Source organism: Panthera onca, chromosome A2, assembly GCF_046562875.1.
Source record: "Panthera onca isolate mPanOnc1 chromosome A2, mPanOnc1 haplotype 2, whole genome shotgun sequence".
NCBI lineage: Eukaryota > Metazoa > Chordata > Mammalia > Carnivora > Felidae > Panthera > Panthera onca.
This window is the reverse complement of record NC_138340.1, coordinates 26,755,040-26,771,956: the sequence shown is the minus strand read 5'-3', so window position 1 is coordinate 26,771,956 and position 16,917 is coordinate 26,755,040. Positions and strand designations below refer to the sequence as shown.

General features: G+C 36.1%; 1 protein-coding gene across 26 annotated transcripts in view; it reads left to right on the top strand.

Annotated features, from left to right (window-relative positions):
* Positions 1-16,917, top strand: part of CFAP20DC (CFAP20 domain containing) — a 239,585-nt gene that overhangs the window by 114,460 nt on the left and 108,208 nt on the right. For all 26 annotated transcript variants that reach the window (XR_009609729.3, XR_009609730.3, XR_009609728.3 and 23 more), the window contains one exon: positions 230-386. Coding sequence is in view for 22 of the 26 variants with exons in the window: in XM_060631462.3 (XP_060487445.3) it covers positions 230-386 (157 nt within the window). In the remaining 4 variants the exon portion in view is untranslated. The remainder of the gene's footprint in view (positions 1-229; positions 387-16,917) is intronic.

The window sequence follows — 16,917 nt, the reverse complement described above, 5'->3', positions numbered from 1 at the left end:
TACAGTCAGATGACCAATGTATAGTTTAGATTACAATGGCTTCTTTGGAAGAATCAATGCAATTTTTAAGAAAACTGAAGCCAAAGTAGAGATTTGCTTAAGGGGGAAAGTTGTTTTGGGGCAAGTTGATCCAGATAATTGCCTCCACTCTCTGGACTACCCACATATAGATGGCTTGTTCACCTATGTGATTATTGAAAAGTACTTACCCTTCTTTCCTTTATTTTAGTGGTGCAATCTATGTATAGACTTGGTAGCATTTACCAGTGAAATATTCAAGGGAGCAGTTTTCCAGTCATTGGATGGAATTATTGTCTCTGCTAACTGTAAGCTACGGAAGATCTTTACTTTAAAATGCAAGCCTCAAGACACTGCTGAGAAAGACGGTATGTTCAAATTGCTACCAAGATTTTTAAAGTCTCCAATGTGTTTTTAAAAATTAGACACACCTTTGGATAGTATGAGTACATGGAAATGTTTTTCTATGTTATTGTGGAGTAAACACTTAACATGAGATCTGTCCTCTTCATAAATTTTTAGGTGTATAACATGTTATTGTTGACTACAGGTGCAATGCTGTATAGCAGATCTCTAGAGCGTATTCATCTTGACCAAAACCCATCGATTAGTAACTCCCATTTCCCCCCTCCTCAACTGCTGGTAACCACCATTCTACTCTGATTCCATGAATTTAATTATTTTAGTTGCCTTATGTAAGTAAAATCATACAGTATTTGTCTCTCTATAGTTGGCTTATTTCACTTAGCCTAAGACCTCATGATTCATCCATGTTGTAGCATATGTCATTCTTTACTCTGAATCATGTGTTTAAGTATAGCTGAATGTCACAAAGATATCTTTTTTATTTTTGTGGTTATTTTTCTTGTTTGTTTATGATAGCACTTACCATGCGAATCCGTCGAGGTTCTTAGTTGCAAGCGATGGAGTCCTGTCTAGGTAGTTGAAACAGAAAAAAGAATTTATTTAAGGAAATTAGCCAGTTCATAGAATCTCAAGGATGTCCAGAAAATCAGGCTTAGAGGCTACAGCCAAAAACAAACACAGCTCCCACCACAGGACTGCTCCAAGGAAGACCCCCAATAGCTACTGCAACTGGGCAAAGACTCTGTAGGTCTGACTGTACTGTCTGACTTGTAGAGGCTAGGTCACATGCTGCAAGGGAGGCTGACAAAGCAAATTTCTGATTTCCAACTAAGGAGATAGGACTCATTGATGTAGTAAAATCACCAAATTAACAAGGGTGTTCAAAAGATGTCAACATTCATAAAGCTCTGCTATTGTCCAACGTATACTATCTCATTATTCTGTGGTTATTTCATGAACTCATTTGGGAGAAATTACATTTATATATTAATTTTCCAATAATCATGTTAAAATAGAAAAATGATTGAGTTATTCCTCATATTATTTGCAGAAAGATTGGAAATATACACATTGATTACTCATTATATGATTAATAAATATATTCTGCAGATAACTGAACTGTCCAGAATTTATAAGATGGCACAAACTCTCCTAAGATAGTCTTAAACAACTGAAAGTATTGAGAGAATACTGATGCTTCCTTTTGATTTTTGTCTGGGATTATTTTTAACAAAATCAATTTTTCTAGAAGCCCAGGAAACAGAGCAGCACATAAGATGGCAAAGGTGATTTCTTAGAAGTTTGTATAAAGTAGACTTTAGACTTGTGCTCTGTCTGGATGAGTGTCTGAGAAATCCTTGTGTGGTTCACTCTGTGGAACAGGAAACTGTGCCTATAAATTTCATTTGATAACAAAACACAGCAGTGCATTAACAGCTCCCAGAGAGATTACAAGGCAGGAAGTCCAGCCACTCATCTTATGTACCATTTAAAGGCTATACAAGAGGGGCACCTGGGTGGCTCAGTCGGTTAAGCATCCAACTTCGGCTCAGGTCATGATCTCATGGTTCATGAGTTTGAGCCCCACATCGGGCTCTGTGCTGACAGTTCAGAGCCTGAAGCCTGCTTCAGAATCTGTGACCTCCTCTTTCTCTGTCTCCTCCCCAGCTCATGCTGTCTCTCAAAAAATAAACGTTAAAAATTTTTTTTAAAAAGGCTATACAAGAAAGCAAAAGACTTCATTTTTAAAAAAATAGCACCCAGCTAATAAGAAACCTCAAAATTTATAGAAATGTATGTGCATTCTACATCAGATCATAGGAGGTAAATCATAACCTGATTAATATTTTTAAATAAATGTAAGGAAAAGAGTAAATCAAAATATGGCATATTAAATACATGTTTTTTATCTCTGATCCTTCCTCAAACCCCACTAAAATTATAGGACTAAAAATGGTAATAAACCCACCAGGATGAAAATTATGGAAGAGTAGCTAACAACAGACAAAGTGTGTTCATAAATTTTGTAAGATTGAGGAATGACAACTGACTTAGAAGAGCAGAGGAAGCTGAAACTAGTGGGTTTACAGAGAGATTCACCAATGAGATTCATAATGTAGAAGCTCAGAGGGGCTCTAGAATTGGCAGCCCCCTGCCAAAGGCAGGAAATAAAAGAGTGTGGCTAAAAACAAGGAAATTGGCTAAAATTCCATATGGGCTGCTAACGGATCCCAGATTCCCTTTCTAACTCCAAATAAGCAAACAATAGGATATTTCTTCTCTGGAGAAACTGATCCAGAGAACTTTTCAACTCAGGTACATTGGATACATGTTAGATAGACACAAGAACTAACAGAAAGAAGGAAATAGATAAAATAGGAAATAGATACATGCTTTTCTCAAAGTTAAGAAAACACTGCATCTATAAAATAGGAGTTATTTGTTCTTGTTGTATTTTATTGAAGTTTATTATCTTATAAGCCTTTAATATAATTTAAAAACATCTATAAATCATATTCCTTACCACAAAGGGAACACATTTCTGTAACCATCATCCAGATCAAGAAATAGAATATTACAAACATCCTAGAATCCCTGCTCATAATCCCCTCCCAGTCATGTCCCTCTCTCTTTTGAGAGGTCACACTCTCCTGACTTCTAACAATTTAAATTAATTTTACCTATTTTTGAAGTTTATTTAAATGGAATCATATAGTATATATTCTTTCCAAATATACATTCTTTAACATGTATTTTAATGTGTTTGTGTAAAATGTGTTTGTGAGATTCACCTATATTGCTAATTTAATTACTGTACATAGTATGGCATCGTGTGAATGTACCACAACTTTTTGTCCATATTAGGCATTTTGAATAGTGCTGCTAGAATCATTCTACATTTCTCTTGGAGCTTCTAGATAGGCATTTCTTTAGATATTTGTCAAGGAGATAAATGAACACATACTTTGGCATTCTTAATTTCAGTTATTATATTTTTTGTTTCTAGAATTTCCATTAGATTCTTTTTTATAGTTTCCATTCCTTAGCTGAAATTCTCCATCTCATTATTTAATTTCTCAAATATATTAAGCAAAGTTATTTTAAAAGGCATGGCTCACAATTCCAATGTCTGTCTGTCCTGTGGGTCTGTTTTTGTTGTCTGTTTTTCTCTTGTTCTTGTATCCTAATATGTCTAGTAAGTTTTGAGTGTATACTGCATATTTTGACACAGAAACTATATAGCTGTTTTGAGATTGTATTGTATTGTCTTTCTTCAGAGATTTAGAATAAAAAAAATTTTTTTAAGAAGCCCGAAAGACTGAAAATAAGATCCAAATGTTAAGAATATTAGAAGTGGGGCACCTGGGTGGCTCAGTCGGTTGAGCGTCCGACTTCGGCTCAGGTCACGATCTCGCGGTTCGTGAGTTCGAGCCCCGCGTCGGGCTCTGGGCTGATGGCTCAGAGCCTGGAGCCTGCTTCCAATTCTGTGTTTCCCTCTCTCTCTGCCCCTCCCCCGTTCATGCTCTGTCTCTCTCTGTCCCAAAAATAAATAAACGTTAAAAAAAATTTTTTTTTAAAAAAAAAGAATATTAGAAGTTAGTCCAAGAGACCCAACAACAGAATGATAGGATTCTAAATGAGAGACTAGAGGAAACAGGAGGGATGATATATAGGAAGATTTCCCAAAATTAAAGGTCAGGTGTTTTCAGATTGACATAGCTCATCAAAAACAGAAAAAGAAAAAAAAGAAGAAAAGAGTCACCATTGTGTAATTTCAGAATAGGAGGGAAAAAAAGAAAAGATTATTAAAGCTTCCAGAATTTTTTTTTAACTGAAGTTGCATACAAAGGAGTAGGAATAAGAATAATGTCTGACTTCATACAACAACATTAGATGGTAGAAGACCTTGAAACCATACCTTCAAAATATAAGGAAAAATTACTTTCAACTTAGAATTTTACACACATCCAGTCTAGCAATTAATTGAGTGCAAAATAAAGGTGTTTGCTGACATGCAAGGTCTCAAAAATTTATATTTATTTAAATCCTTTGTCAGAAAAGATCTGGAAGATATTCTCCACAAAATGTAAGGAGTAGATCAAGAAAAAGGAGTATGTGGGATCCAAGAAACAAGATTTCAGAGAAAAGCAAAGAGAATTTTCAGAATTATGGTTAAAGGAATTCAAAGGATGATATTTGTTCAACACATCTAGAAAACAGTCCAGATTTCAGCAGGAAAATGGAGGCTTTCAAGAGGAAAGTCTCTAGGAAAAGAATATATCTGATACAATTGATGTGTTTGAACATGGAAAGTAAAGTTGATTTGATTTTATAGTGCTAATAGGGAGTTTGGGAAGAATTAATGTGGGGTGTGTACAAAAATCTATCACAAAATAAAACAGTGATCAACCCTAAGGAAAACAAAAAGTTGTACAAGAAAAGAAATGTAATCATAGCATATTACATGGCTCAAATGTGTACAGCTTTTAAAAAAAAAAAAAAACATTTTATTTTTAAGGGCAGTTTTAGGTTCACAGCAAAATTGAATGCAAATTGCAAAGAATTTCTATGTCCTCGTTACCACCGCATATGCACAGTCTCCACAGCTATAGCCACTCATACCAGAGTGGTACATTTGCCAAAATTAATGAACTTACATAAACACTTTATTATCACCCAAAGTCCATAGTTTACATTAGCATTCCCTCTTAGTGTTGTATACTCAGTGGGTTTTCACAAATGAATAATAACATGTATCTAACAATATACTATCATACAGAATAGTTTCACTGCCCTTGTCTTCTAGGTTCTACCCATTCATTCCTCCCTCCCTATTAATTCCTGGCAACCATTGGTCTTTTTATTGTCTTCATAGTTTTGCCTTCACCAGAATGTTACATAGTTGGAATCATGCAACATATAGCCTTTTTGGACTGATTTCTTTCACTTAGTAATATGCCTTTTAACCTCCAGGGGTGCCTCGGTGGCTCAATCAGTTGAGCATCTGACTTTGGCTCAGGTTATAATCTTGCAGTTTGTGGATTCAAGCCCACATCAAGCTCTCTGCTGTCAGTGCAGAGCCTGCTTCGTATCCCCTGTCTTCCTCTCTCTCTCTGTCCCTCCCCCGTTCCTGCTCGTTCATTCTCTCTTTCTCAAAAATAAACATTTTTTTTAAAAGTTCCTCCATGTCTTTTCATGGGTTGATAGTTCATATCATTTTGATGCTGAATAATATTCTCTTGTCTGTATTACCAGTTTGTTTTTCCATTAACCTACCGAAGGACATCTTGGTTGCTTCCAAAATTTGGCAATTGTTAATGAAGCTGCTATATTCTTGTGCAAGTTTTTGTATGAAAATAAATTTTCAACCCATTTGGGTAAATATCAAGGAGGATGACTGCCAGTTCATAGGGTAAGAGTAAGTTTAGTTTTTAAGAAACTGTCAAACTGTCTTCCAAAGTGGCTACACCATTTTGGATTCCCATCAGAAATGAACGAGAGTAACTCTTGCCTTGCCTGCATTTGGTGTTGTCCACCTTTTAGATTTTTGCCTTAAAAATAGTTGCCTATTGGCACAATTTTTGTACATAATCTTAATAATGTACCATACTAAATAATAAGTTATCCAAAAATTATGAAAAATCCTATTTGAAAGATGTGGGGAGGGAAGGAAGGTGGTATGGTAGTTTAACAGTGCTAAATCTTTTTTTTTCCAAAATAGGAAGTCAGAGATATTATCTAAAGCATAAGTGCAGAAATGCCAATATGAGGCTACTGTTTATAAACAAATAAGTACCAGAAGATAGAAGCTATTGCTGAGGCTTGAGAATAGTTGCCTCTGCATTGCGAGCCTGGGGGATGAGTGAGGGGGGAGGGCAGCAGTCAGGGAATGATGACTTTGTCTCATAATCTTGTAGTACCATTTGTATTTTTGAACAATATACACATATTTTGTTTTATAATCAGTTTTTAAAATGAATGGGTAATCTGTAAAAAATTCCAAGAACAAACATTGGCGTGATTTCTTTTAGTTTTTCAGAAGGACTGAAAAAAAGCCTTATGAATGTGGCATCTCAGATTGCCTCAGATGTTCCAAATAGACTTGGGGAGGCATGCTGTGGTTCAGGGTGCTGTGGAATATAACCCCATATTCCTCACTTAGCTGCCAGGACTTAACCTTGTACAAGTGCTCACCCAATCTCTATGCTTCAGGTTCTGCATCAGTGAAGTGAGGATAATAATTGTTCCTTGGTTAAGCAAAATACTATTACATTCCGACTGAAAGCATAAGGTGTGTAAACCAAGTACATCTTGGAGAAGTTAAATTGGTATTGTAGAGGCCAAAGATACAGGTTAATGGTCCCACAGTCCATTGCTGTGATCATGTACCAACTTTGTGCTTTGTGTGAGTTCTGAACATCTCTGAGCATTGTTTCCTCATTAATTATTATAATAATTATTTATTGTGAAGATCCAATAAAATATAAAAATGTATGTGACAAGATAAAAACTATGATTCATTGTGTAGATGCTAAACATTTATCTGCCTCCTATAATCAGGCACTGGGTTGACACAGCCTCTGCTTTGAGGAGCGTGGGATCTCTCAGGAAGATTTACATGTACATGTAGATTGTTATACCTGGAAGAAACTTAACTAATGGGCTTAACAAGCAGTGGGAGGAGAGTCTGGAGCACTTACCTCTTATTTGAGAAAGCCACCTGGAGAGGCACTTTGATTTCACAGACCTACCAAGTTAAGAAAAAATTGACTGACATAAGGTTGCCAACTTTTGAATTTGGCAAATCAGAGCATTGAAACAAACAAAAAAAGGAAAACTACAATTATTCTGATCATTTCATTAATTGAAAAGACATTTAAACACACACACACACACACATACACACACACACACACACACACACACACATTAGGAAGGTGTTAATTTCAGAATAAAGGCTGACATTTTCACCACAGACCAGTGAAAATGACTTCATGGGTCAGTATCTATCCATAGAGCAGTGTTTGGTCTATACTCACCTAGAGAAATAAATTTCCAAAATATATCCTGAAGGAAAAATAATAATTTCCCAGGTAATGAAAATGGATAACAAGAAAAGAAAGCATTTCTAAAAGAAGAAAGAGTGTATGTGCATAAAGGCAGGGTATCATGAATATATCTGATGTGTTCAAGGAACAGGGAGTTCAGTATGGTACGTGGCAGGGGTGGGAGTAATGATTTAATATAATATTCTATTACTAGGCTGCATGTTTTGTGTGACATAAAGAGGTAGAGCAAATTTCCTTCCCTGAAAGTTCACTGTGTAATTTTAGACACTAGAAACATAAACAGTACAAGAATACTTATGAAGACATTTGATAAAAGAGGAGAAAGGATAACAGTATGGGGCAAAATGAGTGTCCCTGCCCAAGGAGGTTGGCAGCAGAAGTGATAGCAGTGATGATTATGGTGCTAATAGGAGCAGTAGGTGTTCTAAACACTTTATATATGAACTTAATTTAATGCTCGTAACAACTCTATGAAGTGGATGTTACTATTATCCCCATTTTATAGATAGGGAAACTTAGGCACAGAGAAGTCAGATAATGTGCCCAGTGTCACACAACTGTTAAGCAGTAAAGGCAGGTTTTGAAGCCTGTCGTTAGGACTCGAGTATATACTCCTAATTACTACAGTATACTGCCCTTCTTGGGAGGGTGGAAGGGAGGGGAAATTTTAGAAAGCTGGGGGCAGGGGGAGGGTGCCTGGGTGGCCCAGTCAGTTGAGCATCTGACTCTTGGTCTCAGCTCAGGTCTTGATCTTGGGTCATGAGTTCAGGCCCCACACTGGGCTGGAGCCTCCTTAAAAAAAAAAAAAGGCAAGACATGTCATGGAATAAGAATGTCAGGATTTGGTGACTGGCCATGTTAAACATGTCTGTATTCGATAAGTTATAGATGTCCCTTTGTCTTTCATACTGAAAGTAGTGGGAGGGTTGATTTTCTCCTTCAAAGACAGATCTGTTAGTCATAGTATTGAGACTTTCATCTTAGGAAACTCTTTTTCCTGCTTCTTACATTCCATTCTGAGATTTTATTTAAAGATATTGTATTAAATGTTACTTAAACTCAGTACTTTGTTGTCCTTGGCTTATTTAAACTGCTGCATTTCACTCTAGAACCTCTTAAACTCACCCATGCTAGGCAATGTTGCCTGATTCCATTGCTGTTCTCTGTTTACACAGTGCAATATAATAGAAAGTGAATTACTAGAACCCTAAAACAAGAAATTAACCAGTTTTTCACTTGCCCGGAGGAATGGCTTATGCTGAACAAGTAGTAAAGCATGCTGGTTCAAATGAATTTATGACTTTTATGGTTCCCAAGGGGACATGGACTGGCATTTTTAAGCATTTGCATGACTGAATTATTGATTAACTTGTATCATTCTGCATTAAAAAAAAAAAAAAATATATATATATATATATATATATATATATATATATATATATACACACACACACACACACACACACACACACACACACACACAGGTAAGAGAAGAACAAGAGGAGAGAAAAGAGAGAGGAAAGAACAAGTGATTATCCACTAGGCATGGACTTAGACTCTGTCACTGATGACTTTATGGGTCTTCTGACACCCAGTTCAGTGTTCTTTCTAAAATATCACAGTGGAGTGCCTGGGTGGCTCAGTTGCTTTAACCTCTGACTCTCAATTTTGGCTCAGGTCATGATCTCACGGTTTGTGAGGTGAAGCCCTGCATGGGGCTCTGCACTGACAGCATGGAGCCTGCTTGTGATTCTCTCTCCCTTCTCTCTCTGCCTCTCCCTCACTTGCATGTGCTCACTCTCAAAATAAATAAATAAACTTAAAAAATAAAATCAGATATCAGCACTTGGGCATGTGTTCTGTGTTGAGAAATGCAAGAATAGAATAATTAAAAGTATAATTTCAGACTGAGAGCCCCTTGAGGGCATAGGTTAAGTCTCCATATTTTTATCTCTAGCACATGGCCTGGTGTTGGTAATCTGTCATACATGTCTGATGAATTAATGTAGTAAAGGTTGGCTAATTGTTTGTTCAATTATTCATTCAGTCACTGTCTCTATTCAATAAGCCTTTATTGAATGTCAAGCAATGTGAAGAAAATTATCCCTTCAAAGGCCAGAGAAAAAACTAGAAATACTGACATCTTGCCATAATGGACTCATTGAGCAGGGAAGGGCCTTAGAGATCATCTAATCCAATGTCTTAATTACACAGAGGAGGAAAATAAGGCCCATGGAAATGAGGTATGTTGTGCTGAGGTCAGGAAGGTGAACTCTAGGCCAGGCCTCTGACTGTTCCTTCCTCAACAGTATACAAGTTTGCCTTCCTCAGTAACTGGAATGGTTTAGTGTTTTTAATAATTAACACTGTTGAGAGTTTCTCTGCCTCTCTATCTCCAGGTCAGGCGAGTGCACATCCTATCAGATTTCATCAGTTTAAGGCTGCATGCCCACTCCTTCCTGCAGTGGAATTGAACTCAGATTGCCCTTGCCTAGTAAACCACCCCAGGGCAAGAAAAGGCATAAGAGCTCAGTATAGCAGAGGTGCCTAGCCAATAGTAGATCCCACAAAAATGGGTTATGAATATCTATATATCAAGACACAGAACTATTCTGATTAAAATATCAATTGTAGGGACACTGGGTGGCTCAGTCGGTTGAGCACCCAACTCATGATTTCACCTCAGGTCGTGATCCCAGAGTTGTGGGATAAAGCCCCACATCAGGCTCCATGCTAGGTGTGGAGCCTGCTTGAGATTCTCTCCCCTGCTCACATGTGCGCTCTCTCTCTCTCTCTCTCTCTCTCTCTCTCTCTCAAAATGAAAGGTTAAGGGTGCCTGGGTGGCTCAATCATTTAAGCTTCTGACTCTTGTTCTTGATTTTGGCTCAGGTCATGATCTCACAGTTCATGAGATCAAGCCCCACATCAGGCTCTGCACTGACAACGTGGAGCATGCTTAGGATTCTCTCTCTGCCTTGCTCTCTGCCTCTCCCCAGCTCATGTGTGCACATCCCCCCCCCCAAAATAAATAAATATTTTTTTAAAAATATCAATTATATAAGTAGGTATTTTATATATTATTTCTAATAGGACTCCATATCTCAAAAACTCTAAGGATAACAATTTCATTTATATATTCATCCCAAATAATTAAATACATAGGAATAAATTTTACCAAGAAAATGAAAGTCTTGTTCACTGAAAACTACAAAACATTCCTAAAGGAAGTTAGAGAATACCTAAATAAATGGAAAGACATCTTATGTTCATGGATTGGAAGACAATATTGTTAAGATGCTGGTATTACCCAAAGAGATCTAGAGATTCAATTCAATCTCTCTTAAGATTTCAGTGACCTCTTTGCAGAAATGAAAAAGCCAATCCTCAAATTCATATGGAATTGCAAGGGGACCCAAATAGCCAAAAACAATATTGAAAAAGAAGAACAAAGTTGGAGGATTCACACTTCCCAATTTCAAAACTTGCCTCAAGAATTGCAGCAATCAAAACAGTTTGGTATATTTAGAATGGACATATAGACTAATGGGATAGAATTGAGTCCAGAAATGAACCCATACATCTGATTTCTTTATGGGAGTGCCAAGAACATTCAATTAGGAAAGAAGAGACTTTTCAACAAATGGTTCTGGGACAGTTAGATATCCACATGCAAAAGAATGAGGATAGACCCCTACCTCACACCATATATAAAAATTAACTCAAACGGATCAATGACCTAAATTTAAGAGCTAAATAAGACTCTTAGGAAAAAAATAGAACTTAATCTTTATGACCTTAGATTTGGCAATGGATCCCTAGATATGACTGGCCCTAAAGCACAGCAACAAAATTTTAAAAATAGATAAATTGGACATTAAAATTTTAAAACTTTTGTGTATCAAAAGACATTATTAAGAAATTAAAAAGACAACCTAGAGGATGGGAGAATATATTAACAAATCATATATCTGACAGGACTCTTACAACTCAATAATAAATACACACAACCAATTAACAAATAGTCAAAGGACTTAGCTACTGTAGTATTTCTCCAAAGAAGATATATAAATAGTTGACAAACATGAAAAAATGCTTAACATCTTTAGTCATTAGGGAAATGTAAATCAAAACCACAATGAGATACTACTTCACACTCACTAGGATGGCTATAATTTTTATTTTTAATGGAAAACAGCTGTTGACAAGGATGTGGAGAAATTGGAATCCACCTACTATGGAAGACAGTTTGGCAGCTCCTAAAAATGTTAAACACAGAATTACCATATGACCCTGCAGTGCCACTCCTATGTATATACCCAAAAGAATGGAAAACAGATACATGTACATGCATAGTCACTGCACTGTTATTCACAATGACCAAAACGCAGAAACAGCCCAAATGTTCATCAGCAGATGAATGGATAAACAAAACATGGTATGTATCATACACACAGACAAAAAGTCACATATTGTATGATTCTGCTTATATGAAATGTCTGGAATAGATAAATCCATATAGAATGGTTGCCAGGGATGGGGGTTGGAGGGAATGGATAGAAACTGGCTAATGGGTAAAGAATTTTACTTTGCAATGATGAAAATGTGTTTTTGGAACTATATATATAAAGGTGGTGGTTGTACAACATTGTAAATGGACTGTGTGCCAATAAACTGTTCACTTTAAAATGCTTAATTTTATATTAATGTGTATTTCCCATCAACAAAACATTTTCAAAAAAACTAAGGGCATGATTCATTTCAGGATAGCCAAGTGTCTGGTGTACTTAAGGCTTATTTACCCCTTTAAACATCAAGACCTTTTATTATAAAAACCACATGCTAAGACATGGTGGTTTTGTGTCCATTGTAATGAAATAGTTGACATAAGTCTTTGTTATTGAAAATAAACACTTCTATATGTACCAAGCATTGTTCTTAGGCCCTTATATACACTAACTTACTTAATCATCACAATAACCCTATAAGTTTAGCATTATTTTTTTAATCCATGTTTTACAGATAAGGAGACCAGGGCACAGCAAGGTAAACTAGCACGCCAAAGTCACACAGCTAATAGGTGATAGAACTAGAATGTGAACCCAGGATGCCTTGATTCAGAGCTGTGCTTTTAACCACTATATTATACTGTTTCTTAATATCTTTCTGCATTATACAGTGAGCTCCATAAGGGCAGGATTCAAACCTCTGCCATGCCCAGAGAAAATCTGACAGTTACATGGCAAATGAGTGAATGAACAAATAAAAATTAAACAGACTTTGTAGCAATATGGTTAAGGACTAAATGTTTGTGTCCCCCTAAAATTCATATGTTGACACTTAATCCCCAATGTGATGGTGTTTTAAGGTGGGGGCCTTGGGAAGTGTTTAGGTCATGAGCCCTCATGAATAGGATTAGTGCCCTTATAAAAGAGACCCAGAGAGCTCCCTTGCCTCTTCTGCCATGTGAGGTAAGAGTAGGAAAACAACAGTCTCTGAACCAGGAATAGGAACAGGGCCCAGATCAGATGCCAAATCTGCTGGTATCTTGATCTTGGACTCCCCAGACTCCAGAATTGTGAGAAATAAATTTCTGCTGTTTCTAAAACGCCCAGTCTATGGTGTTCTGTTCTATAGCAGCCCAAACAAACTTAAGACAAATATTTTGTCAGTTAGAGACTTTTGTAGTTTCTACTTGGCTCCCACTGGTGTTTCAGAGGTGAGATTATATATAAAATCACTGTGCTAGGTACTACAGGCTGTTCTCAGATAAATAAGATGAATATGGTTGAGTCTTGAGACCACTGAACTATTAAGAAATTAATCTTTATTTAAATTATATGAATTAGGAGAACTCAGAAACTGATACATCTATAAATTTAACTACTTTAGGGACACCTGGGTGGCTCAGTCAGTTAAGCATCTGACTCTTGATTTCAGCTCAGGTCATGATCCCACAGTTGGTGGGATCAAGCCCTGCATCAGGCTCTGCACTGACATCCTGGAGCTTGCTTGGGATTCTCTCTCCCTCTCTCTCTGATCCTCCCCCACCCAAATAAATAAACATTAAAATATTAAGTAAATGTCACTATTTTATAAGACATTCCCCCCCAATAAAATGGGGGTGATGATTTTTAATGCACAAAGAGCTTTATACATATATTAAAATTGATGACTAATTTTTAAAGCTAGCTAAGAGCCTCATCAATGGTATTCAATGCCTATAGAATGATTCATTTTATGATGGCATTATGGCCAAAGAAAGCCGAACAGGGCTACAGAATCACTCAAACATTCTAACTCATACTGGGAGCAAAAGACAGCAAAAAACCCACCATCTGGTTGTGTTTTGATGCTGCATGAGCAGATCTGTAAGTTTTCTCATAGTCTTCTCCTTCATGTACCATTTTGCCATTTTGAGCTGACCCCTCCAGCCAACATTGTTTTCTTTCAGATTTGTTAGCAAAAGTACTTTAAAATTTGTGTCATTTTCCAACGTTAATCAAGCAGTCTGCATGTTTCCATACACAGTCTGTTACAGAAGATACAACTTGTCTGGAAGAACAATGCAGATAGTCCCTGGTCCCTTAGTGTCTGATTACCAGCTTGATTTGTTATCTGCCATCTGGGGAGAAAGATGGGGTATCGAAAGAATGTGTGCATGGCATACTTCTCAGGATATAGCCGAGCAAAGAAAAACCAAAGATGAAAAGTGGAGGACTTGGCAGCTGTTTGTAATCTAGGTCAGCTGTTTTAAGGGGCTTTCATCATGACCGTTTACTGAGCATCCCCTTTGAGCCAGATGGTGATACACCATCGGGATTCTCTCATTGGTCTCTCTCCCACACTAAGAATCCTTTGGCAGAATTGTCTTTCTTTCAGTTCCTAGAATGCACTACAGCCCTTCTGCCTTCAGAGTCTTCAAATGCTGTGTTCCCTCCACCTGAATGATCACTCCATCTACTTCAGCTGGCCACTTTCTGCTTATCTTACATGATTCAGCTTAAATGTCTCCTTATTATAAAAGACTTTCCCTGAGACCCATTACCTCTTTCATAACACCTGGAACTTTTCTTTCAGAGCATTTAACAAAATACAATTAAATTGTTATTTATAGTATAATTTATTACATATTCCCTACTAGATGTGAGTTTCCAAGAAGACCAGGGACAGGGTCACTCTGGCTAGATTCCCAGCCATTAGATAAGCTCCTGGCACATAGGAGAGGCTCAATAAGTATTTGCTAAATGATAAAACGAGTAAATGAATGAATGAAGGCAGACCATGCCCTCTATGTACTCACAGTTTAGCGCTATTTAATTTGTATGTAGGATCTATGCTGCTTTTAGAATTCTTATTTTTTAATTAAGCCATGAATGCTAAAAAAAATAAGTGACCTAGAAATTGGGCATGGAGAAGGGGTATTTATTGGTGAGCTGGGTGGTGGGGAGCCGAGTTAACTTCCACTCCAGTCTATCAGAACATCCAACTCCCAGGTCGTGAAGCTCTTTCATAGTTTGGTTTCACAAAAATGAGACTAAAGGTCCTTTCCATGTATTCCTCCACAAAGTTTGAGAGCCAGTAGTTGGTAAATGGGCTTATTAATAGTCTTTATTTTAAAATAATAAACCAATAGTTTTTCTTTGATTTTGCCTTTTATTTCGGGTTTTATACTGCCCACAGTTTCCCTCGATGAACAATCTAATAAATAGTGAGACAATCATGGGTGCAAAGGGAGAGTAGGTACATAGAAAGGAGAGATGACACAGCATTTTACTGTGAAATCTGATTTGCATGTCAACCACATTCCTGTAAAATTCAGGCTGGAGTTTTGTAATAGTCTCTGCCTTCGAATTTTGATTCCCAGGGGTTAGCTGCTTATTTCTCGTTAGTTGGAAACTCAGATTTTGTTTGAGATACATTTCAAACTTTGTGCGGCATTGTTCCCTATACCATCCATGCAGTCCCTACAAGCTCAAGTTTCCATGACTTGTCATTATGTGACTGAGAATGCAGCATTTTATTTCAGGGCCTTTTAGCCTTCTCTACCTCTTTTAATATAAAATCTTAGTTTATCAATATTAGCATTGTTGTGGAAATTACCTTTTTCTACCTCAGAGGAGTTTGGAATGATATGTCAGATATACATCTGGAGTTAGTTTATTTACTTTTCCAAATGTTTTCTATCTCGAGAGTTTATTTACTCAACTACTTTATATTGATTTTCTAAATGTCAATGACAAATAAGAAATGGACCAACAAAGAACACCTGAAAAGTAAGATTTGTAAATCTACTGCATCTTTAATGACTGGAGCTTAGGACACTTAGAAACCATTACATTACATTACATTACATTACATTACATTACATTACATTACATTACATTGTTGATGGGTATTTAAGTTTTTAGTTAAATGATTCATTTCCTTTTCAAGATTAGAACATGAGGATCTAATTAGGAAACTGCCACGACTTGGGTGCATATAAACCTAACATCATTTGCCTTTATAAATGTGGTTAGAGTTTATACTTACATAAGATGTTTTTCAAGGGATGCTTGGTTGAATTTTTCTTATTACTTACATTCACATATACATGCACAATTTTTTTCCACCAAATTCTAAAATTAGAAATTTTACTTATAATAATTAAATACCTATAGACATTTTCATGTAGAAGAAAATAAAAGCTACACTTAAGCTAAACCATCAAAAGTTATTTTACACTTTGGTATATTTCATTTTAGCCTTTTTGCCATTCACACATTTTATTTATTGATTTTCTACAGTAGAGTTAGAGTTTTATATATATTATTTTCATTTAACCTCCTATCACAAGTCTTTCCCCTATCATTAAGCCATCTTCATAAATAGAATTTCTTGTGGCTTTTTACTGGTAATTCAAGTTGTTTATTTTTCAGAAATTATAAACACCTATTTATATAGATCTTCATCTGGGTTTCTGATGTTCTTTTACTTTAGAATAGATTTGTAAAGTAAAACTACTCAGTAAAATGGCATGTACATTTTTAAAGCCTTTTATACATATAGTAAAATTACTTTTGGAATGCTAATACCAATTTATAATTCCTGCTTGCTACATATGATGAGACTTAATATCTCTGCCATAAAAGAGGTCCTACGTACAAATAAATAAGAAAATAATATTCTCATACCTAAATGAGTTAAGAACATGAACAGAAGATTTACTAAACTGAAAATTTGCATATCCACATAAGTATATATGAATGATATCAAATCTCACTAGAAATACAAATTACAGTAATAAAAATACTATTTTAATAATAACAAACTGTTCTTTCTTTGAAAGTATTAAAAGGTAAGATGTTAACATTAGGGGAAGCTGGGTAAAGAGTATTAGAAACTCTACTATTTTTGTAACTTTCATAGATCTAAAATTATTTCAGTATAAAAAAGTTTAAAAAATTGCTTTATTCATATAGGG